The sequence below is a fragment of the Rousettus aegyptiacus genome, unplaced genomic scaffold (genome assembly GCF_014176215.1).
Source record: "Rousettus aegyptiacus isolate mRouAeg1 unplaced genomic scaffold, mRouAeg1.p scaffold_m13_p_2, whole genome shotgun sequence".
NCBI classification, from domain to species: domain Eukaryota; kingdom Metazoa; phylum Chordata; class Mammalia; order Chiroptera; family Pteropodidae; genus Rousettus; species Rousettus aegyptiacus.
The window spans coordinates 78177857-78202566 of NW_023416295.1; the positions used below are offsets into that span (position 1 = coordinate 78177857).

Genomic DNA, 24710 nt, shown 5'->3' on the forward strand with positions numbered 1-24710 from the left:
CTTTCCCATCTCAGGGACTTGATGTTCGCTGTTCCCCCTTTCCAGAGAGCTCCCCTTTTTCCTTATCCTTTCTTTATCCTTCCAGCCTTCAGCTTTTAAATGTCATTTTGTGGGAGAAGCCTTCCAAATCTCTCACTTTCCTGCCATTCTCTCACCCATCATACCCATTTCTCATCCCCTGCTCTCTAATATTTTTAACAGTTTGTACGTTTCTCCACTAAACTGTGAACTCTGTGAGAGACCTTACCATTTTGTGCAAACTGAATACTCAGGGTCAGCATAGTCTCATCCATGAAAGTAGATGAGCAATACTTCTTTATCAAATGAATGGAAACCCACATTCCAGCCCCAGGCCAGTCTAATACCACACTATGTGTGTGATCTTCTGGAGTGAATTAGACATCCCTTTTTAGGGGAAAAAAAAATTAATTTCAGTCTCACATAAGCAAATTCACGGTTTATCAATTTAAGATAAGCCTAGTGGAGAGGAAAGCTATTAACCTAGTTTCCTAAGGTGGGGGGGTCCCAGACTATCACTTGGGAACGTGGTAAAAATGCACGTTACCAGGCCCTGAGCAGAGAACTCTGGTGGTGTGGCCCCACAATCTGTGTTTTAACAAGCCTTCCAGTTAATTCTGATAAATGTTTGAAAAACTCCGTTCTAGCTTTCCAGTTTTTAACCCTTTAAAAAAATTCTGGGGGGTCCTAAATCTTTGGTATAACCCTGCTAGTAGAATAGCATAATCTTAAACTATTCCAGAGGGACATCTTTGCCATCCGAAAGCTTTGAATAAAGGCCTATTTGTGTAGAGCATATTATGTAGAATATGTTCGCATCTTCCCGGAAGGTTTGCTTTCCTTGTGGGTGCAGGCCCGCTCTCGGGGAGGGCGGGGGAGGAAGGGGGACGCTACAATTTAAACGTTATAACTACTATAATGTGAAATGTGGTTACAATGCACAAGAGTAGATGATTAAAACCTCGGCACAAAGGCAAAAGAGTAATGGTGCAAACCTTTGTTCATCCGACCCCCGACTGCTCACCACCGGTCTGATATCGCTTTCTACCCAGAAAAGCAGCCGCTCAAGTTATAAGAATGGTTGTGTGTGCTGCTGACGTTTTCAATTGGGCCATTTTGCCCCGGGCACGGGAGAAGACATTCCTGGCTGCGGGATGCGGTTCCACCTTTCCTTAACCTAGCCTAGAAGTAATTGAAACTAAAAGCCCCCTTCAGTTTCAGAGGAATTGGAGGCTCGGGCTGATGACTTCTCCGCCCCTACGGTCTAGGAAAACCCGAACTGGATTCCCTTAACGTTGGGACGGGAGCGGCCGCCGGCGACCGCATCTTATTGCGCATGCCTCCTCGCCCCTCCCACTCGGAGCCGGAAGGGGGAGCGCTCGCCGCCGGGGCCCGGCCTGGCCAGGGCGTCGGCACTGGCGGCCATCTTGACTTCCCCGGGAAAGGCGGTGTGAGGGGAAGAAGTTGTAGGGTGGGGGCAGGAGCGAGGAGGAGGGGAGAAAGAGGGGGAGGAGGCCGCGGCGGGGCAGGGCGGGGACTGCCTGCCCGCCTGGGTTGCGGAAGTGGTAGTCGCTGACCGAGCCTACTGCTTTCTCGCTACTGCTTCGGCTTCCCGGCTCCCCCCCGGACGGAGAGGGCGGCTCGGCTGTGGATGGTCAGATAGTTCCTATCCCCTGCCGCCAATCCCTGGCCACGACCAGTACGGAGCAGACGGCGGCAGCGGCAGGAGCAGGCAAGGAGGAAGATGGCGGGACGGCTGCCGGCCTGTGTGGTGGACTGTGGCACCGGGTAAGGGGGCTGACGGGCGGGGGTGGGGAAACTGAGGCTGAGGTAGGAAAATGGCGGGGGAGGGAGGAGGTTGGGAGATGAATGGTGCGGCAAGGTGCTGCCGGCAGCAGTGTCATTCTAGCCCCTCTAGGTTGCGAGGGGTGGGGCCCGGAGAGGCAGGCCCTCCCTTGTACCCTGGTTTCACCCTCTGGGACCCAGGCGGAGGCCCGGGACCGAGAAGCCGCCGTGGAGTGGGTTTCTCCGTGCTACTCCTCGCGGCCCTTCCCCCACCGCTGTGGGCAGCGCCGCCCAAGGAGATGCGGGGACGGTGGGGGTGGTCGCCGAGCCCTGGGCACCGGGCTCTCCTTTCCCTCCGCACTCCTTCCTGCCGGTGGGTTTGAGAATCGAGCGCGGGCACTCGCCCGGCAGAAGAGCGAGAAAAGAGAAGCGCCCCGTGTAGGTTTTGCAAGATTGGTGTGACAACACTGCCCGGGGTGTGGGTGGGGGAATGGGAAGACTCGGACTCTGAAAATGGGAACCTAAATCGGGGCTTTCATTTAACCACCCACCTCCTCTTCCTTTTTTAACTCCCGGTTTTTTCCATCTACCACTGCGTTTTTAAACCGGTGAACCAAGTCACATTTTAATTTGAGAGAGAAAGATGTCATGTGTTACTTCTCTTGCCTCAAAAAAGTCCCCCAGTGAGCAAGCGCGCTGCAACTTCCTTAGTTTTGTCAAAGCCGCTTCCTGCTTTCAGCCTTTTATACCCTTATAAGGTAGTTTTTCGTTTCCAACCTGAACACATCTTATTAGAACTTTCAAAATTAAGCCCATTTCAAATAGACTGAGTTACTGGTGCTAGGTATCGGTTTATGTGAACTTAAAAATATATATTTGTGTTCTACGGGGAGGGAAGGAAAGGAAGCACCTGGGAAAATAATTTGTAAATTGTACGCATTCATTCTGTGATGGTATCTTAAAGTGAGACGGAAGGTATACAGTTATAAAGGGATGTGCTTGCTTTTCAAGCAGTTATTTATTATAGATCTGTAGTGTAGTCATTAAAATCGGATGGCGTTAAAGTGGTATCTCCTTTTGTATTAGACATTTTAGTTATACTACACTTTGTACTTTAGGGTCCCCAACTCAGCACAGCCCTCATTCACAGTATGGGATTGAACATATAAAATGTGAAGAATACTCTGGAACGATGCATTAATTAAAAGTCGGGCACGTTTTCCCTTTAAGAAAAGTACTGCAGATTAGGAAGTGGCTTAGTGGGCAATAATCGTAGAGGAAATACTGTCTATATTTTAATGTAGAATGACTGCTTTATGGTACAGTATTGGAAGTGTTTTTTATGGATGTGTTCTGAACTTATTTGTTATTACATCTCTTAATTCTCAAAATACTCTTAATTTTATCTGTGTGTGTGTGTGGGGTGGGGGGAGATTGTGAGGGGTGGGTTGCCAGCCTTCTTTATCCCGGTTTTATTATAAAGCAAACTATTCTTCCTGAAAGGATAGTGTATTCCACACTTACTTACGCCTTGTAAAATTTCTCTCAACTTTATGCTAGTGTGCATTTTCTAAAATCCTAGTCATGCCTAGGGTAACAGCCGATTTATTAATATTTTCCCTTGGGAAGCTTTAACCTAGTTTAGCCTTGGAACCTCTATTTAATTTTTTGGTGACCATCTTATCAAAGTAATTTTTTTCTTAATCCATTCTCACTTCCCTGAACCAGTATTTTTTTTTCTCTTAGTCTAATTGGTGAGTAGTTTTATGTTTAGAGTCAGTTTTAAAATTAGATTTGGCCTGATTGAGAAAGAATTTTCAAGTGTGTTTTAAAGTGAAAAATACTGCTACATAATTAATCTTTTATACTTTAGAAATGATTGAGTTGTCAGTAAAATTAATGTAGGTAATTGTCACCCTAACAAATAACAGGATAACATCTTTAGTAGAATGTCACTATTTCTTCTTTTTTCCCTTTGGAAATACAGTTTTGGTTATTTTCGAATTAATATACTAGGTATTTCATTGAAGTTAACTGTCCTTAAGTGACCTTCTGATAGGGCAGCCTAAATTTAAGACACCTGCTGAATGACCAGGAAGCTTGGGAAGAGGGGTTCAATATATAGGATATTTTTGTTTTAATATTTCAGTTACTGCATTTTACATTATTACATTAGTTTTACCTCCCAAGGAGAGGTTGTTAACTGGACACTCATCGCGAATTGAACGGAACTGATTGGGATTCCTCATTGCCCATCACTTTCTTTCACCATCCAGTACAATCTGAAATTCCATCTTTAGAGATCATTTATTTCGGTCTTCAGAAGACTTTTTGGTCTTTCAGTTGCTTATTAATGCTGCTCCTGGAATGTTACACCTTTACCTTTATTAGCACATACAGGATAGCTCATTGAGTTTGGGCCTGGGATAAGCATTTTTAAGTAAGGCCTTAGTGTAGGGAATTTTATGTTCCAGAATACTGTGGTCCCCAGATGCAAATTGTGCACCTATGATTTGTGTGTTCTTTGTGCTTTAGAGAATGCATTCATGTATTTGGTCTCTAAATGCAATTACCACTTAACGTTAAGTGAAAAATTACCTTAATCAGGCTGCTCATTCTGTCTATATAAGTTAGGCAAAAGATGACTGAAAAAATTACCGCCATCTGTGAAACTTTGGTGGTCTTAGATAAGAGATTTGTGAGAGTTAGGAACATGAAGCTTAATCCCGGAATTTAAAAATCTTCCAGCAGAGATCTTTTATCTCAACATAAGATGAAGAACTGCCTAAGCTCAGAGCATAGAAGAAAATAGCATCTTTTAAAAAGAATTTAGAGTGTTTTCATCAATACCCTGTCTATATACTTTTTTGGTCTGTATTACAAAACTGTGGAATAAAATTTGGCCTCAGATTCTCATCGATAGAGCTGGTTGTTTAAGAACTAAATTACAGAACTCAAATCTGCTAGTGGTGAGGAAAACTTTTTAGAAAAAGCATTTTTAAATACACTGTAACACTTGCAAAGTTAAGATTATCTTGTTATTTTTTGCATGTTTTCACTCAAATTTCTTCAACATTCAAACCAAATAGAGGAATTTCTTATGTACTTTATTATGTTGTAGCGTGGCTGCAGAACTTTGCATTATAAAATTTCTTTTTCCTCTTTATGGCTTTATTTTTTTCCTGATAAAATGGTAAACTATTTCCACTGAAATAGTTTAGCAGAGGTTAATATATTCTTATTGTAGTACTCTTGGATATATTGAGATAAAGAATATGTCTAATTTAAACTTCTTAGCTATCTAAAATGTAAGCATAAATATTTTGTTGGTGTCAGTGGATGAGGAACTTATTTTATTCATCCTGTGGCTGCGTTTTAGCAATAAATGTAGATAGGATGATCTTGTTTGAGAGGAGGGACTGAGTGTGTGGGTGAAAACATAGTAGGTGGAAAGTTCATGCTTTTCTCATGAGTTCTATACGTAATATTTAATAGTACTATTTCTCCAGCCATCTCCAAGAGCAGAAATACAATATCGTTACCAAAATAAAATTTCATTAAAATTCTTATTCCTTCATGGGTTATGTTTTGCATGATGTTTTAAGTAAATGTAAGACATGTTCCTGCGGAGAAGTTACAGCCTTAGTTAGACTTTCTAAATCTCTTTCTCCCTTCCTTTTCTGCCTGACACTTTTGTGTTGAAACACTGATTTTTAATTGCATATGTTTCTAATGAACTTTCCAGCTTTATTGTAAAACACAATTCAGAAATCTTATTTTTAAGCATAGAGAAAGATCCAGCAGTGGAGGACCTGCTAGCCAGATATTTTTATTTACCTTATCTTATTCAATCTTGTGACAGCTATTTTTACTTCATTTTACAAGTGAGAAAACAGGATTAGAAAATTTGGATTACTTTTTTAATGTTATGTAGTTAGCAGGTAGTGAGAGTTGCTGTTTGGACTTAATTTTTTCTATATTTAAGCCCTGTGTTCTTTATTGTACACCATGGGGACTCCTGAGCCCCTTTTCAGAACTATGTACTTTGTTTTATTTTTCTTAGTAAGGTTAACTCTATTTATTTTTGTTTAAAATAATCTTATTACGAAACCCCAGCCTTGTGCATTTGATTTAATTAGAAAAAACATTTCAGTTCAGGTCTTTTCTGAATTAGATTTTCTTTCTGGATTTGTGAATTTATTGACTTATTTCCTTCTAGTTTTGCTTAAATTTTAATCTCTAGAAAAAATTTGCTTTCATATAAAAGAGAGAAAAACATTTAAAGGTTTTGTTTATCAGGAAATGCTAACAGCTAACATATATCAAGAATTATGTGTCAAGCCCTGTGGTAAGTAATTTACCTCATTTACTTTTCACAGCAACCAGAGAAGTATTATCTCTTTATAGACAGGAAAATTTAGGTTTAGATAAATTACTTGCCCAAGATATTGTAGCAAATAAGTGTGATAGAGCCATTACACTAGATTAATAGTCTCCTTACATAGAGGATGAGCCTTTGACAATTTCGAATCATTTAGATATTCTTGAGAGAACTCATATGTGATGTTATAAAGGTAGAAAGCAGTGTTAATTACTTAACGAGTACTTGCACAGGTGGAAAAGTGGTATTGTCAAATCAAGGCTTATTGTATAATTAGCAGTAGGCCAGGCACTCTTGGAATTATAATGAAAATATATAATACAGTCTGTCCTCAAGAATCTTAATGAGACAAGAGCTATAAATTATTTAACAAATTACGGTATGGTGGAGGACTGCATTAAATTAAATGTCAAGATATGTACTTTTCTGACAGTCTTAGCTATTCTGTAGGTTGTAAGGAAAGAAATATTGTCGTCATGAAGAGTCAAGGAATGTTTATTGGAGGTAGGATATGAGCTCTCCTTTTAAGGATTTAGAAGGATGCAGAGGGAAGGAAAAGCATATAGCATAAAGCAGAAAGGGAAGAGTAGCTGCTTCTTGTCTTTAGCCCTCTTAGCATATGTTACACCAGTCCCTTACTTTATGAATTGAGTACATAATATAATTCATAGCAGATTATGTAATGTGAAAAGGTACTACTAACATTGAGCACTTAACTGTGTACTAGTTGTTCATTATACACCAGCAAAGCTGTGATTCAAAATAATTTTACTTTATAGGGAATAAAAATCTAGTAGAGGAGTGAAATGTTGACAATAGGGCTTTTAGAATATTTGCAGGGTAGAACGCTGGAGGATCAGATGTAAAAGAAGTATTTGGGAAGCAGTTATGGGAGTTGGCCCAGAGTAGGAACTCAGTTCTTTGTTGAATGAACGATTGAATGAACAAACAAGAATTAGGGGTATGGTTTAAAAAAAAATGCATCAGAAACACCCATACCCAGTAACTTGGGATCTTAAGGATTGGACCTAGGGATATTTACTTAAATGGTCTTCCTAGTTGTTTTTTTATTATTACAAATTAAGTTTATTAGAGTAACATTGGTTAATAAATTATATAATTTTTAGGTGAACATTATAATTTGATATCTGTATATTCTACCTAAAGTCCAGTTTCCTTCAGCTACTATATATTTGATTGCCTTTACCCACTTCACCCTCCCCATACCCCCTTATATTTAAGCAGCCTTCTGTCAGCACTAGCCTCTGGAGCAGAGGAGAGAAATAATGGGAAAGGTTGCATCTTTCGTTGATACCTTTCCTCTGGCAAGTATATTGCTTGGTATTGTTTATAGTTAGGGGCTTTGTAGTCATAGCTGTTTTTTGAGTTTAAGCTCTACTATTTACTAGCTGTTTGACCTGAAGCAATGCACTTCAAATTCTGCAGGTCTTATTTTTAAAGTCTGTTATTTGGAGATTATAGTATCTATTTTTTTTTTTTTTAAACATAAGAGTGGTTTATCATGTTTGGCACATAGTAGGAGCTCAACATTGTTATTATTACAATTATCAGTTAGCTCCTTTTTTTTTTTTAATTGAATTGATTTTAAGGAAAGGAACACAATGTCATGTTTGTTTTCTTACCTCCTGCAGTGCTTTGCCTACTACAGTTCTTTGCACAGTCAAAACAAAATGTTTTTGCTTATTTGAGAGATGAAGATATAACTAGGACTTGGCAGTTGATTCTAGTGGATTATATAAATAGGCATCAGTGAAGATTACAAGATTGAGTTTGGGTGGGACAATAAGGGAGTTGGTTTTAAGAAGCTGAGTGAAATTGGAATTTGTTACTGAAGTTGAAATGATGATTCATAATTGGAAATGTTCTAGAGGAAGTTAAAAATACAGGAACTTAAGGAATGAAGTGCAGATTTTAGCATTTATAATTATAATTTATACATTGAAGCTAATAAAGTTACATTTTAAAGAGAAAAAGATTGAGTATTAATGTTTCTTCTTTAAAAAATCTTGGATATGTGATTTGGCTTCTTGATTATCACAAAGAGAAGAATGAGCACATGTAGCTTGGAGTGGTGAGTGATCAGTCAGTCTCCTACCTCATCCCATTTTTTTTCCTCCTTAAAATGAGAGTTTGCCCAAAATAGAGCTAAATTTCCCTTCTTGGTGTTCCTCCTTGTCCAGTATGCTTCCCCTCCTCCTACGTGTAGAAACAGATAAATGCTTGGATTAGGGGCAGAAGTGTTGTAATGGTTAAATGTAGCTCCAAGCAGTGTTTTCCGAAACAAAATTCCTCTATAAAAAGGCATTCGAATGCTCACCTGTAATTCTATTGGAACCTGTAGCCTCTTTTATGACATTACTGATCTGTTATAGCCACTGGCATAAAGAGGCAAGAGCAGAGCAGTTAAGTAATAACACTACATTAACATGCTTTATAGCTTACCAAAGCACTTATAAATACATGCATTATTAAGTAACAGTGCAAGATAAGGTGATCATAGTGGATTAATGTTTTAAGTTTGGTTCTTCAGAGTAGGATGGTGATTAACATAACTCGGTGTATTGTTTGTTTTACATCTTTATGTGGGCCTTTATATCAAAATATATAAAAGGTATCTACATAGTTGATTAATACCAGAGCTAAAAGACAAATGTGATATCCTAATTTTTCCAAAGGACCATTTCGTAGAATTTTAATAATTTTCTTTCAACATTTTTTTTCAGAACCTTTCCAAACTATGGATTTAAACTCAAGTCATTTTTACCATACCCCTTGTAACCAGGAAAGGAATAACCTTGAATTTGTGTAGTCAGATAATATTCTTTTCCCTTCTATTCCTTCTCCCTAACACATACTTCAAAATAATATTTTATTCATTTCCTGTTGCTGAACATTCCATTTCATCTTTAAAAATTCTCTCCTTTAAAAGCTTCTTGCCCTTTGTGGAGGGTGTCTTTAAGACGTTTTCAGTTGCAGTATTTAGTGTGAATGAGAGTTGCCATAAGGAAGATAACATCTTACAAGGGGAATTGGGGTGCAAAAATACAGTTTAGGGTTGGTTTTTGAAATGGTGTACAAATACATAGTATTGGTTTATGATAAAACACGTGTGCTTAAAGTTTCAGAGCTTAGTCTAGTTACATTGTTCTGCTATATAAGCATTTTTAAAATGCAGTTATTTGAGGCTACAAAAATAGCATTTAACATGTATTTGTGACACTTTCACGAATTAAGGGAAGTGTCTAATGACTCACATAGACTTAGGGAACTGAAAAAGACTTTGAGAAATAATTTAAACCACTCTTTACAAATGAGACAGAGGTCCAGAGTTGATGAATGTCTTTCAGAAGTGTTCCTAATTTATTAATTGATAGTATTATTGAATTCTCTTAAAATTTTTTCAGAGTTCCCATCTAGTTGAAATTTCTTGTTAGAAGTTGAAATAACATAATGTATGTTATATATAGTTGAGGTAGTTTTAGTTGAGACCTGGTGCAACACATGTGTTTTAGTGTTTTTGTTGCAATACAAATTATCTGACAAATAAAAAACTAATTTTATGTTCAACAGCATTTTAAACCAAGCTTTAAAATAATTTTATTTTTAAATTATTTTAGGCATATAAATCTTAGATATATTTATTTTAGTTTTTGGATTTTGGATTTCAGTTATTTATAGACATTACATGGAATGTGTACAAATGAGACATTTCAAGAACCTTTAAAAATTTTGTTTTTGAGAGAATTGTTTTTAAGCTTTTCAGAAACCCTATGAAGTAAGTACTTTTATATAATTGCCATTTTAAAGATGAGAACTAAGGTATAGAGAGCTTAAGTAACTTGCTAAAGTAAATAGTGGATACAATTAAGTACTCTATCAAGAATTTGAGCCCTGAGGCAGTCTGATTCCAGAGCCCACTGCTATATCGCCCCTAGGTGGGATATGTTCAACAAGTGTGATTAAAATGTTAACCCAGTTTTTGAAGAGTGTTTACATTTAAACACACACATAAAATATCTCCTTTTTTTTAGAACTGCTAATTTTTAGTACAAATATGAAAAATATAGAGAGATCTTAGTGACTAATTTATTGATTTGATTAACCTGAAACACTTGCAAATTAAATGATAGACTTATTAGCTTTGAATATTGCAAGGATATATATCATATCTAACATGATAAAACTGACAATTGCTGGTTAATTCAGAATAGTTCAATTAATGAAATGTTTAATTACAAATAACTTTAAAAATTAAAGTATGCATATAGCTGCAATTTGAAAATGAATAATTGATACATGTAAAAAGTCATTCCTTTCTCATTAATGACTGCATAAAACAGAAATGAAATAGTTAAGCTTTAAGAATAAGAACTTAATATAGAACTGTAAAAAAATTTTTTTGTTAAGCTCAGAAGACTTAGTATTTGACATTTGACTCTGAAAATAATGACTATATACACTAAAGGAAGCACATGGGTTGCCAGGATTCTATTTTTTTTTCTTAAAATAGAATTAAAAAGATTATTATTTCTACAGTAAAAGATGAATTTAGATGTATTTCATATACAAAGCACACAATTTTAGTAGAAGATTGTATGTTTTCTGTTTGAAAGTATTTATTTTAAAATTTTGCTGTAAATAAGATAGTGGTAACAGCAAAGGAGAAACATCTTTTTTTTTTTCTGCTTTTTGGTTAACTTGTTACTTGCATAAAAGATAAATTGAGAATTTTATTGCTTCTAAAGTGCCTTTCAAAGGGACCTGTCTTGCTTGCTTCACATCGCAGAAAGTTATTTTAAAAACAAAACAAAACTTTGATTTTTTTTTTAATGAACAGGATTTAAAATTGTTACAAAGACTCAGAAGTAGAAGAGAAAGGTAACTTGTGTCTATATGAGAAACATTGGATGTAACAACAAAAAAGCTCTAGCCGATGCAAACAAACAAACAAAGAATTAGTTGAAAGGGTATGGTGTAGATCACAAAACCAATGGGAAGACTGGGGATATCAGGTTCAGAAAAGCAGAGTAAAAGAGAATCCAGCTAACAACAACCTTCCACCAAAGTCATGCTGTGGGAGGACTGCAGGATGCTACAACTGGACACTAACGATATGAATTCTAAACCATCTTTTCATCTTGTAGTATATTCAATCGAGATTCAAAATTTTGACCTTAAGCTCAGATTGGCAAGACATAGATCATTTGATATATAGATCAGCATTGGGATGGGTCAATATTAGTTCCCTCCTTCTGTAATGGATGTGGAGTTTTGCCTCCTGCTAAGACCTAATCATTGATGAGTCCCTTAGAATAGGAATGGGTATTTGATTCTGGCTGGAAAAAATGAGTGTCTATTGTAGGAAAAGATGAGGATAGGGAAATATGTTGCCAGTTTTTCTTTGTTGTCTTAATTTCCTTAATTTTATTTTAATAACTACTCGATCCAGTACTAACTAGCGATTTGAATTAACACATTCTTTTCCAAAAGTGCAAAATTGTGAATTTCAGTGTTCAATCTAAATAATATGAAAGAGCAGTTTTTTAAAACAGAATAGTTGATGGTGTAAATAATATGGGATTTTTTTTTTTTCATTAGGACAGAGGTATAACAGTCTAGTAATTTTTCGATTATGGAATATTTGGAAAGGAGCACCTACTTGGTAATATGAGAGGCTATGTGTTTTTTAATAGTGAACCAGAATTATAATTTAAAAAATTTGAACCAAACATTTTTTTCCCAGAAGATAATAGGGTATGCGTATTAGAAAGGGAGGAAATAGCTTATGCATCTGGTTTGTAGTTGGAAAACTTGGTTTCAGTAATAAGCATCATCTATGCAAATAGATACTTTTGCAATACTTTTGTTGTGGAGACTATATAGTTAAACAGAAAATGGTGCCTGTCCTTAGGAAGCCCAGATGTGTACAGATAATTATGACAATGTGATAAATGTTTTGGCAGGTATTAATGAAACTTTTTAGAATTGAAGGTGAAGGAAAATTTATATTTTCTAAGGAAGATGAAAAAAGGCTATCTGGTAGATGTAATAACTGAAGTAGGCCTTTAAGATGAGTGAAGTATTGATTGGCAGATATAAGATTAGTGTTACCTGGTGAGAGAACAGTGGGAGGAAATAAAGTGATGTGGGAAAAGTAAAGGTTGAATTTTGGATATGTTAGGTTTGATATGGTACAGGAAAGATGTGAAAGAGTCTGATATATGGTAGATGCTCAATAAGTGTTTCCGGAGTTGAATTAAATTGAAAAAGATATGTTGGAGCTGCATTATGGAAGTCTGGGAGTTCTTGAATTCTCACTTCGGTTATTATTATGTGGGTAGTATGAAGCCATAATGTATCATAAACCAGGTTTATGAGAGTAGGAAGTATATTTGATGACTTTATTATGGTGAATTATGATAAAAATAATAGCCAACAGTTATATATTGCATACTGTGTGCTGGGACTGTTCCGATTGCTTTGCATATATTAATTCATTTGATACCTAACCCTATAAGTTAGATACTAAAACTTTTTTTACAGACGAAACTGTGACAGTATAGATAACTTGCCAAGGTGACTTAGCTAGTGTGATAAACTGTATTGTTAGTTCTTCCTCTGGTTGTGTTTTGGTTGTAACTACTCATACTTAAAGGATTCAATACAAAAGAGCACTGACTTTGGTGGCTTTTTTGAGCTGCAGTTTCTCAATGTGTAAACAGAGATAAAACATTTATTCTACAGATTTATGATAAAGATTAGAGATAATATAAAGTGCATAGCAAAATAGTTGACATATAAGGTAGCTATAGTTATAAGTATTATATACAGGTATTGAAAGTAATTACTTATTTCACTATTAAAATGTTCTCAGTTCTGTGCTGAATACTGATATATGCAGGAAGCTATAGTATGCTTTTTTACTTGAGGTTACAGTTTAGTTCCAAAGATGAAACTAAAGTATGTGAAATAATTAAGGATGGTATATTAGTCTTTAATTGTTTGAGATTAATAAGGGCTGTAGTAGTTGGAAGATGATTTATAGAGGAGCTGAACTTGACCAAATCCTTGGAAAAGTATAAAAAGGGTATGATATATAGAAGGGAAGGAAGACTTTGTCATTGTGAAATATGTAAGCTGAATTGAAAACTCTGTGATGGCAGCATGTCTCTTTTGTTCACTCTCTTCAAGTTCACTCACACTCATCATGCATGGTATTTAATTATTCCTAGTAAATATTTAATTGATGAAGGAAAGTCAGGAAGGAATTTCATAATATTTGAAGGAGGGGGCAATTAGAAGATTGCCATTCCTGGAAATGAAGTATTCCTATTGGAAGCTGTGGGACAGCAAGTAGTTTATCTTATTTCTTTATATTCTCCCTTATTTTAGAAAGATTTAAGATGAGGCGCTATGGTTTGGAATTGATTTGATAGGGAGTAGATTGTGTGGATTATGAAGCAGAAGATTGGTAGTATTTTATTCTATTTTAAACAGTTCTGTTGACATGATTCACATAGCGTAACATGTACCCTTTAAAAGTGTATATGGAGTGATTTTTAGTACATTACAAGGTTGTGCAACCATTTTCACAATCAATTTTAGAACATTTCATCACCCCCAAAAGAAACCTCACACCCATTAGCCATCAACTGTCCATTCTCCCTGCCCTCAGCCCTTGGCAACCACTAATTTACTTCCTGTCTTTAGATGGATTTACTATTCTGGTATGTCGCCATTTATGACTGGCCTCTTTCATGAAACAGATATAGATAGTTATTACAAATTATTGACTATATTCTCTATTTTTAAATTTATATCCCCATGACTTTTGTAACAACCAATTTGTACTTCTTAATCCCTTCACCTTTTTACCTAGGACCCAAACCCACCCCTCCCATCTGGTAATCAGTTTGTTCTTTACTATATTCCCTTCTTTAAGCAGTTTTCAAGTCCTTTCCCCCCTTGCTAGCCAAAATCAGCTTTGTAGATTTTTTTGATTGCTGCTATAATCCAGGGAGATTTTCTGTATAATTTAACTTGCTTTCCTGGACCACAAAGAGTCCAGTTTTAGTTTTTCAAACTATTATATTGACCTGGGTTTCATAAACTTAGGTTAGGGTAGCTTTGCTTTTTTCATGTTATGGTCTCTTTTTAAAAATCCATTTAGAAAACGACACTTCTTTAAGTATAGGAAAATATAAAGAAGTAAAGTGGATTCGTAATTTGACTGCTCAGATAACCTAATGACTTGTTTTAAGTTAAGGTAGTGTGTGTGTGTTTGTGTGTGTGTGTGTATTATGTGTATAGTGTGTGTAGTGTATATACACACTTACACGCGTCTGCATGAGTTATCTCTGGGGCCAGACCATAGCATGGTCTTTAAACCAGTGAAATTTGTTGAGTTGTTCTAAAAGGCAGAGGCTTGATTTTTCTATTGTTAAACCAAATTTGTATTACTGGGTTAAGCTCTACCTAGTTATGGTGTATTATCTTTTTTGCATATTGTATTTGTTTGTTAAGGATTTTTTTTGCTTCACAGTTGACACTTGAACAGTATGGGCATGAACTGTGCGGGTCCAGTTATATTTGGATTTTTTTTTTTTTCCAGTACTGTAAATGCATTTTCCTTATGATTTTCTTAATAACATTTTCTTTAATCTAGCTGACTTTATTGTAGGAATACAGTATATAACATATAAAATATGTGTTAATTGACTATGTTATCAGCAAGGCTCCTGGTCAACAGTAGGTTATTAGAAGTTAAGTTTTTAGGGAGTAGGAAGTTATATGTAGATTTTTGTTCAGGGGGATTGGCATCCCTAATCCCCACCACATTCATGGGTCAACAGTAATTTCATGGATATTGGTCTGTCATTTTCTTTATTTGGAATGTTTTTATCTGTTTTTGATATTAGAATTATGCTGTCCTCATTAAAGGATTTTCTTCTCTGTTTTCTAAAAGTGCTTATATAAGTGTTATTTCTTTCTTAAATGTGAGATAGAATTTACCAGTGAAAGCATCTGGACCTGGAATTTGCTTTTTGGAAAGGTTACTGATTATTAATAGCTGTGGGATTATTCAAATAGATTTTGTTTCATTTTATGTTGATTTTGGTAACTTACTAAATTATGTTTTTAAAGGAATTTGTCCATTACATTTGAGTGTTTAATGGTATGGTCGTTTTGTAAGATTCTTATCCATTTGATGTATGATCAATAGTGTTAACCATTTTTTCATTTTTCATGTTGGCTATTTCTGTACTACTTTTCTTGATCAACCTAGCTGATCTTTTCAAGGAACCAACTTTAAAGCTTGTTAATTTTCTCTATTTATTTTCTATTAACTTGATTTCTGCTCTTCCGTTTACTATTTACTTTTTCCCATTCACTTTGGATTTGCTTTGCTTTCCTTTTTATAACTTTTTAAGGCGGAATGGGAATCTTAGGTCATTGATTTTAGACCTTTATATTTTTTCTAACCTATGCACTTCAAGTTGTAAATTTCCCTTGAAGCATTGCTTTAAGCTGCATCCCACAAATGTTGATATTTTTATTTTCACTATTAATACTGTGAAATATTTTCTAATTTCCTTTGCGATATCTTCTTTGATTCATTGATCGTGGTTAAAAGTGGGTTTAATTTCCAAATCATTGGGAGTTTCCTAGATATTGCTATTTCTAATTTAATTCCTTTATAGTCAGAGAACATTAGTATTTATAATTTAAATCTTTTACATTTATTGAGACTTGTTTTATGATTTCACATATGGTCTATGTCAGGGATTGGCACACTTTTTTCTGTAGAGGATCAGATAGTAAATATTTTAGGCTTCGTGAGTCATTTATGGACTCTCTCTGCTGCTTCTTTCTTCCCTCCCCAACTCTCCATTCTACCTCCCTTTTCCTTCAGAAATGTAAATACCATTTTAAACTCACCAGTGACACCAAAATAGAGCACAGATCGGATTTGGCTTTTGCGCCATACTTTGCTGATCTGTGGTCCACATCAGTATACCACGTGTACTTAGCAAGAATTCATGTTCTGTAGTTTTTGAGTATATGTTCTCTAAATATCGGTTAGATCAAAATAGTTATTAGCGTTCATCTTCTCTGTCTTTACTGATTTTTTTTGGGGGGGGGGTGGGGAACTGATTACTAAGAGACTAGATGACAAAATTTCCTCCTGTGTTGAATTATTGCAGCACTTAATTCAGACACATTTCAAGTATGTTGAAACTGTTAATAGGCACATACACATTTAAGACTGTTAGGTCTTTTTGATGAATTTACCCTTTTATTATTATTATAAATTTTCTCTTTATCTCTGGTGTTAACTCATTTTCTAAGGAGTTTTATTTGATATCGGTATAGCCACTTCAGCCTTCTTATTCTTACTATTTGCTTTCCATCCATCTTTTCTTCTCTATTTTTAAAGTGCATAGCATGCAGGCAAGATACAATTGGGGTTTGCCTTTTTTAAAAAAATACATCTATCTCTTTTAATTGGAGAGTTTAGTCTGTAAATTTAATGTCATAATGGACATGGTTGGATTATATATAATTTATTTTTAAAATTTTGTTCTCTCTGTTCTCTTATTTCTTGCTTTCTTTTGCATCATTTGAATATTTTTTAGAATTCCATTTTAAGTTACCTTTTGGCTTTTTAACTATATCTCTGCATTTTTTAAAAAAATTATTGCTATCTAGATAACAATAGACATTTTTAAGAAAAGTTACTACTTACCATTTACTTAGAGTTAACACTTTAAAGCAAGAATAGAAACCTTGCATCTCTGTAGGTCTGTTAACTCTTTCCCATTCCCCACCCCACTATTCTTTTATGCTATAGTAGGCATAGGTATTATGTCTATGCATATTATGATGCATAATATTATAGTATCATATTATAACATGATACTATCATTTCTGCTTTGAATAGTTTTAAGCATGTTAAAAAATAATGTTTTGAGGGGGATAGTCTTTTATATTTACTTAGCTGTTTACTGCTTCTGATGTTACTCGTTCATTAACACTTCAGTTTTTCTCTAATGTCATTTCTTCTTAGTCTGAAGAACTTTCTTTAACAGCACAAGTTTAATGGCAATGGGTTTTCTTTTATCTGAAAAATGTTTTTATTTCACTTTCATTGTCGAAGGATATTTTTGCTTCTATACATTTCGTGGTTGACTGTTTACACCACCCACTTCAGACTTAAAAAATATTATTCCACTGTCTTCTAGTCTTTCAGAAGAAGGTGGTAGTGATTTGCATTTTTGTTTTCTGTTAATGGGCCATTTTTCTTTGGCTGCTTTCAAGATTTATTTTCTCTCTTTGATATGTAGTAGTTTGATTATGCTATTTCCTAGGTATGGTTTTCTTTGTATGCATTTCGCTTGGGTTTCCTTGAGCCTTTTAAATCCGTATTTTTATGTCTTTCACTAAATTGAGAATTTTCAGCCATTATTCCTTCATAAAAGGTTTTACTACCCTCTCTTCTCCTTTAGGACTTCAGTATGTCACCTTTTTCCTATTGTCCTCCAAGTTTCTGAATCTTTATTCTTTTCTCTGTGTCTTTTTTAGGCTTTTTTTTTTCTTTTTCCAGATTAGAAAATTTCTACTCAGCTGTATTCAAGTTCACTGATTATTTTGTCATTTCTATTCTGTTTAGTTCATACAGTGACAGTTTAAAATCTGATTCAGCATTTTTTCAGTCCTAGAATTTCCATTTGTTCTCTTTATAGTTTGAGTTTCTGGTGATATTTACTATGTGATTAGTTAGTACACTGTGTTTTTCTTTACTTCATTGTGATAACCATAATCGCTTTCAAGTCATTATCCAATAATTCTAATATTTGGGTCATTTTATCTTCTGTGGAGTAATTTTGGTTTGTATGACTATACCACTCCTGTTTATTCTCGTCAGTGAACCATATGTTTTTCTTCTAGTTTTGGGCCATTATGAATAAAGCTGTTGTGAACACATGTGGACATGTTTTAATTTTTCTTGGTTTATGTACTTAGTAGAATTAGTGGGCTATATGGTAAGTGAATGCTTCAGTAGTTTTTAAAGTGGCTGTATCATTTATCATTCCAGCTAGGAAAGATAATTCCCTCAGTGTACTTTTAATGTGTACTTTTTTACCACATGGAGTTGAACATCTTTTCATTTATAGACATTCTATTTATTTTTCTCTAAATGAGTAATATCTTTTGCTTTTCCTTTCTTTTTTTCCTTTCTTATTTCCCTCCCTTGTCATTACCTTCTAGGTTGGGATCCTTTATATATTAAGGAAATTAAATCTTTGTCTCTGAGTATAGATAATTTTTCTTGGTCACTTTTGGCATATTTTTGTGATGTTTTTAATTTTTAATATATAGGAGGGTTTTTTTCTGGACCGTATTCTTTTCTTTCCATTACTCTGTATTTGTCACTGCCATTCTGTTTTGGTTATTGTAGCTTTGTGGTAAGTTTTTAAATCAAAAAGTCTGAGACCTCCAACTTTGTTCTTTTTCAGGATTATTTTGGCATGGTCACTTAAGATTCCATATGAATTTTAGGATAGATTTTTCTCTTTTGGCAAAAAAAAAATTGTTGGGGATTTTGATAAGGACTGCATGAGTCTATATAGAGTGATTTGAGTAAATTGCTTGCAAATGTGAAAGTTTGTCCCAAGCCTGAATCCTACACTAAGGGAGGTTATTTTGTTGGCAAATTTAAGAAAAATCCAGGCTACTTAATCTCATGTTTAAAACAATAGGAGACTGTGTTATCAAAGTGCAGCTAGCTTTCTGAAGGAAGAATTTTTTTTCAAATAATTTTTTTTGTTTCTCAGTTATAGTTGACATCCAATATTATATTAGTTTCAGATGCCAAAGGAACAGTTTTTGCTGAAGGCAACTTTGGAAGATTTTGGTGTGTGTGTGAATGCTTTTTTGTGGAGGCATTGTATAATTTTGTTAGCATTGTCTTCTGAAGTTGTGTAATGATATAACTGACGTTTTTTGAACACACAAAGAATTATAAGGGCTGTGGAAAAATAAAGTACACTGTTAGAATTTATGAATTCAAAGCAAAACTCACTTTGGAAAAGTAAGATTAAAATAAAATGGTTCACTATGATGTTTGGTCAGTATTATTTTTAATTTTAAAGAACATTGTTATAGTTAGGATAACATATTTGTATGCTTAGATAAATTCTTAATGAAAATGCTTGATTTGAAATCTATTTGCATTATTACAAAAAATTTGAACTTTGTATGGGTCAATGAAAACAAGAGCTTTTAGTTTAAATAATCACATGCTTAAGTTATAATTTAAAGAGTTCAGGTTATCAGATGCTAATTGTGAGAAAGGAGTTTCTTTTAGTCAGAAAAAGTGAGAGAAACTTCTGTCTACTTGCATAGTTTCTTTTCTGTGGTGTCTATCAAGAATTTTGAGAGTTTACTGTGCAGATGTCTTAATCAAATTAGCCATTTCAAGTATAAAAACTGATAGAATTAGGTTTGGTTAATGGAAACTTACATTTGAAAAGCTTTTATTTGACATTTGTAAATGTAGTGTTTCATATCTTTCCTAATAACTATATAATAAGAAAATTTAAAGTTTTAAAGCAAATCTCTTACAGCTATATCCAAATCCCATTTTTGAATATACTCTTCAAATAAAACCATATCTTGTATGCATTTACGTAAAGAGTTGGAAATTTACTTTTTCAGCTGATCATTGTAGACTTGGCTTTTAGTCTCAGTTCCTTTAAATCTTCCTTGGCTCTTTCATCTCTCCTCTTTTCCCTACTTTAGTGCTTCTATTCTCTGGTCATATGTGAGCACTAAAATGATCTGAGCATTGAAATATCTTTTTCAAGTCAGAGTTCTGTTAGACCTATTCTGACTATTTTTTAACTTGTGACATATTTTCTAAATGCTTTCTGAACTTTTGTGAATTTTTTTGAGTATTTTCAAAGCTCAGCTTTTAAAGTTAAGTGAACTAGGACATTTCCCCTTATATTTCTTAATAATTGGTGAAAATATTATCCTCCATAATAATCATTAAATTCTATAACTTAGTGATTTATACCCAGTGTATCCAGAATTTACATGATTTTGTTATTTTGGAATATTTTTCAAATTTTAAATTAAAGGCAATAGAACATTAGTAAACACATTTTGCTCTTGGCCCCCCAAATTTAGAAAATTATTTTGCTATGGTGTTTTAAATAGAGTAGAAATGATTAGATGTTTTGGTATATCCGTACAGTTGATATACTATATGTAGTTTTTTTTGTGTTTTTGGAGAAGAGCATACCTATTTTGATTATGCATTGACTGTTTTCTTTAGTAAGTTCATTGAATTCTTCTTTTGGTGTTTGTTTTGAAGGTAATTTATTGCTCAATGTGCTCAATTTATGGAGTTTGATTTTGACCAGGAATGGAGTATTGATTAATCTGGTGAATTTGTTAAATGGAGGTTTCATAGAGAGTTTCTAATGTAATATGGTTTCTACCTAAAATACCTTAATATCATATTTGGTAGATGGTATTTTATACAGATAAAAATAAAGTCAGTGGTCGAGACAGTTTATTGAAGGAAAGGATGCCTCATAGTTAAAATGGTTAAGAGTCCTAAGTTTTGGTGAGAACTTTTTGAGACGGTGCATTGTAAGCACATAATATGTGAAGGGATGTGTGCAAGTCACGTAGGGGGAAATGAGTGTGCTATGAACTGGGTTTATGGAAACAACTTATGAGAGACTTTATACAGTTAAATTGGGACTTATGGAGAACCTTAATGTTTATCTGAAGGAATCAGAATCATGTAATTTTTTATCTGAAAGAGACTTTAGGAACTGTTTATAATTAATCATTTTTTAGAAATGTGAACGAAGTTTGTACTTAATCTTGTAGGTAGTAGATCCTCATTTGAAGATAATTTTGAGTTAGACAGTGATTTTTGGAGGGCAATGGTTCTGTTCTCTCTGCAGGTGTCATAGAATTGGAAGCAAGACATTCTGTTTTGTCTGTTAGTGTATCGTGTATAATGACTTAAACTGCTGTGGTGACAAGTGGAGGGATTAGTCAAAGGAATGATTGGGTTATTAATCCTTCCATTAAGTGTTGGTCGGACAGTCTAGTGTTTTAGGGTGTTATGGTTCAGTTTTAGGCTCTCCTGTTTTATAAAGAAGTCTTTATTTTGATAAGGCTCAGTTCTGTTTGTGTACTGGAGGGGCTAACTATACTTTTGGCCCTCCTCTCGGGCACCACTGTAGCCTCCACTTTTTCAGGTACTGTATTAACTAATTCTGCACTCTTATTTCAGCTTGGTTACAGTTGGTTTTCAGTGAATTCAGTGGGAACAGATTATTCATATCAGTCGATGCTGGTTTTGTTCATTTGAGTACTTCTAATTTTTCTGTCCCTAGACCAGGGGAGCGTGAGTTGTTCAATTATGCTGATATCCATCTATTACAGGAATTCTGTTCTACACTCACAGATCTTACATTAATGAGAGACTGATTTGGAAGAAGAATAAAAAAGTTTGGCAGTAGAAGGGTGGGTAAAAATATATCAGATATGAACTATAATCTGAAAATCTACAGACTGACTTTAGTTTATGAATAAAGGGATAATTTGTATTATAACTATAAGCATTTAAAAGTTCAGGTATCTGCATGGCCTTTATCTGATTATTGGAGGAATGGAAACTTTAGAGAGAATGGATAAAAAGAGTAATTACATCTGTAGCCATGCCATCTTGCACAAGCCCGATCCCGTCTGATCTCGGAAGCTAAGCAGGGTCAGGCCTGGTTAGTACTTGGATGAGAGACCACTGATGGAGAACAGGTGCTGTAGGCATAAAAAATAAAAGATAGGGGATTATAAACTGACAAGGTCTTTACAATCTGCGAGGTCAACCAAGGATTGCCTCACCTTAAAAACAAAAAAAGAGTAATTACAATTAGAGTTGACATGTATTGAATGTATACTCTGTGCTTGGTGCTGTGCTTAATGTTTTTTCTCTTTCTCTTATTTAGTACTCTGAACAATCTCGAGTTATTTCTTATTTTATAGTTGAGAGAATCTGTACTTAGGAATTATTAAATAATACTTATACTCACAAAGGTAGCAGTAATCAGCTCTGGGAAGTTATTAAAGTTTTCACGTAGAGGCAGAGATACTTAAGCTGAATTTTGAAGGATGAGTAAGAGCAGACATTGCAATCAGCGTTGAAAGGAGCTCATCTGTAGTTAGAGCAGTGTTAATGGTGGCTCTGTGGCATGAAATGAGTTGGTCTGCTCTGAAACTGTCAGCAGTTTTTTGGGTAGGAAGTCTGGTGTGGTGACAAGGCTGCTGGAAGAGGTGGTTAGAAGCCAGATTAAAGGGGCTTTGGTATGCTTTGTAAAGAAATTTTGTTTATTTATTATTTAAAACACACTGAAAAGTGGAGAATCTTTGAAGCAGTTTAGTGAGCAAAATCACATTTGAACAGTTTATGTTTTCTCCTTATTTTTAATGATTTAGTTTATTTGATACCAGGTTTCTTTAATGTAGTTTTGGGGATAAAATACCCGCAAAAGAGAGATTTCCCCCTTTATGTCAGAAAAAATTTCCTATAGCTAGTAGAATACAAGAATGTCATAGCAATTTACCTGCCTACTATTTAATTAGGTTTGGATATGGACTCATAATAATCAAATATTGTCACTTTCTCTGTAAAGGCTGCTCATAGTTAATAGGTTTTCCTATATAGCCCAGAAGTGTCCAGCTATCTCCTAAGAAGCCTCTCCGCCCTGCCCCATGTGCTGCTAATCAAATCTCAGCTTTTATAATTTCTTATCATCTTTGTTGTATGAATATAGGCTGAATCCACTAGGGCAGAACATTTAAAAAATTATAGTTAATTTTGAATAGTAATGCATGCAAATGGTATGAAACAACACGCAGTAAAAATCTTCTTATCTCCCCTGTCCATCGCCTACCCAGTTCCATTTCCTAAAATTTCTGATTTTTTTAATACTCTTCCAGGGGTATTCTATGCCTACACAGTCAACTATATTTTATATCTTCTTACCCCATCTGTTGACTTAAAACATTGTGCTGTACCTTGCTTTGTTTAGTTAACAATATATTGGAGTTTGTTCCATATCAGGACATTAAAGAGCTTTAATTTCTTTTTAATAGTTACCTATATTTCATAGTATAAATTTAACTTATTTAACAACTTTCTCATTTCATAATTATTTAGGTTATTTCCAGTCTTTTGCTGTTTGTTATAAGCAAGATTGTAGAAAAAGAAAATACAGTATTTACATCTATATACATGTTTATGTAGAATAACATTGCCTTGTTATATGATATTTCACACGTGTGAATATCTCTGCAGGCTCAGTTTCTAGAAGTGGAATTTTAGGTTAAAAGCTATGGATATAATAATTTTGAAACTAGAGATGTTTAAATGAATTGAAGCTATGGAATTTTATGTATTATTTACCCACAGTGTAATCGCACTTCATAATAAATGAAAACCTAAGAGTTAAATTTAAAATTGCTAAGATATTAGTGATATCCTTATAAAATTCTTTTTGTTTTGCAGATATACAAAACTAGGATATGCTGGAAATACAGAACCACAGTTTATTATACCTTCCTGTAAGTATTTTAAGCCACAAACTGATTTAAAGAACTTTTTCTTAATAATTAAAGTAAAAGGGAAACATTTCTGAGCACTGTAATATTTAATAATTTAAAAAACATGGTTTGCCAAGATTTAAGTGTAGCCTCATTTCTGCACCTCTGACCATTCATTTCACTTCTTTGTTGCAGATCTCTGTTGAGTTCTTCATTTACCAAGTCTCCCAAATTTCTCTTTTTAAAGACAAAAATGAATGGATTAAAAAAATCTTTTATATATTTTTTCACTCTTTGAAAACAAAACTATTTGACTTTGCGTTTCTGTTATACTTCTGATATACTTTTAGGAGATTTTATTATATACGAAATTAAACTACTACCTAAGTCTAATTCTTTAATACTTAGAACCGATTTTCAATGCCACTGATGAAATAGCTCAGAATTTCTTTCCTTCAGTATTTTCTATTCACTTTATTAAAGATAAATTGTTATTAAATGAAAATGTAACAGTTGAATGTCATATCATTTAAATGTATGTAGATAATTCTTATATATTTATATTGTAGATAGATATATATAGACATAGGTAATTATTATAATGAAGGACTGACTGCTTAACTTGAATTCAGAAATTTATGACTTAATTAAGAAATGTGTAACAAGTTTTAGGTCTGGAAGTGTATGCTGAATTTCTGAACTTAAAGAGATTTTTGTGGGTTTTACCTAAAAGGTTTGAAATTTCCTTTTGTACATGTGATTAAAGTTTGAGAGAGCCATATGTCAGTGCTAGATTTAAATAATCCAAAATAAATGGGATAGAAATATGAAGAAAGCTTATTTTTTAAAATATTTTTCTTGCAATTTTTCTATTTTC

General features: G+C 34.3%; 1 protein-coding gene across 1 annotated transcript in view; it reads left to right on the forward strand.

The window, feature by feature from the left end:
• Positions 1–1447: 1447 nt before the first annotated feature.
• Positions 1448–24710, forward strand: part of ACTR3 (actin related protein 3) — a 56042-nt gene continuing 32779 nt past the window's right edge. Inside the window, exons 1-2 of the mRNA XM_016156298.2 lie at positions 1448–1806; positions 23799–23854. Coding sequence (XP_016011784.1) covers positions 1763–1806; positions 23799–23854 — 100 coding nt within the window. The 5' untranslated portion in view covers positions 1448–1762. The remainder of the gene's footprint in view (positions 1807–23798; positions 23855–24710) is intronic.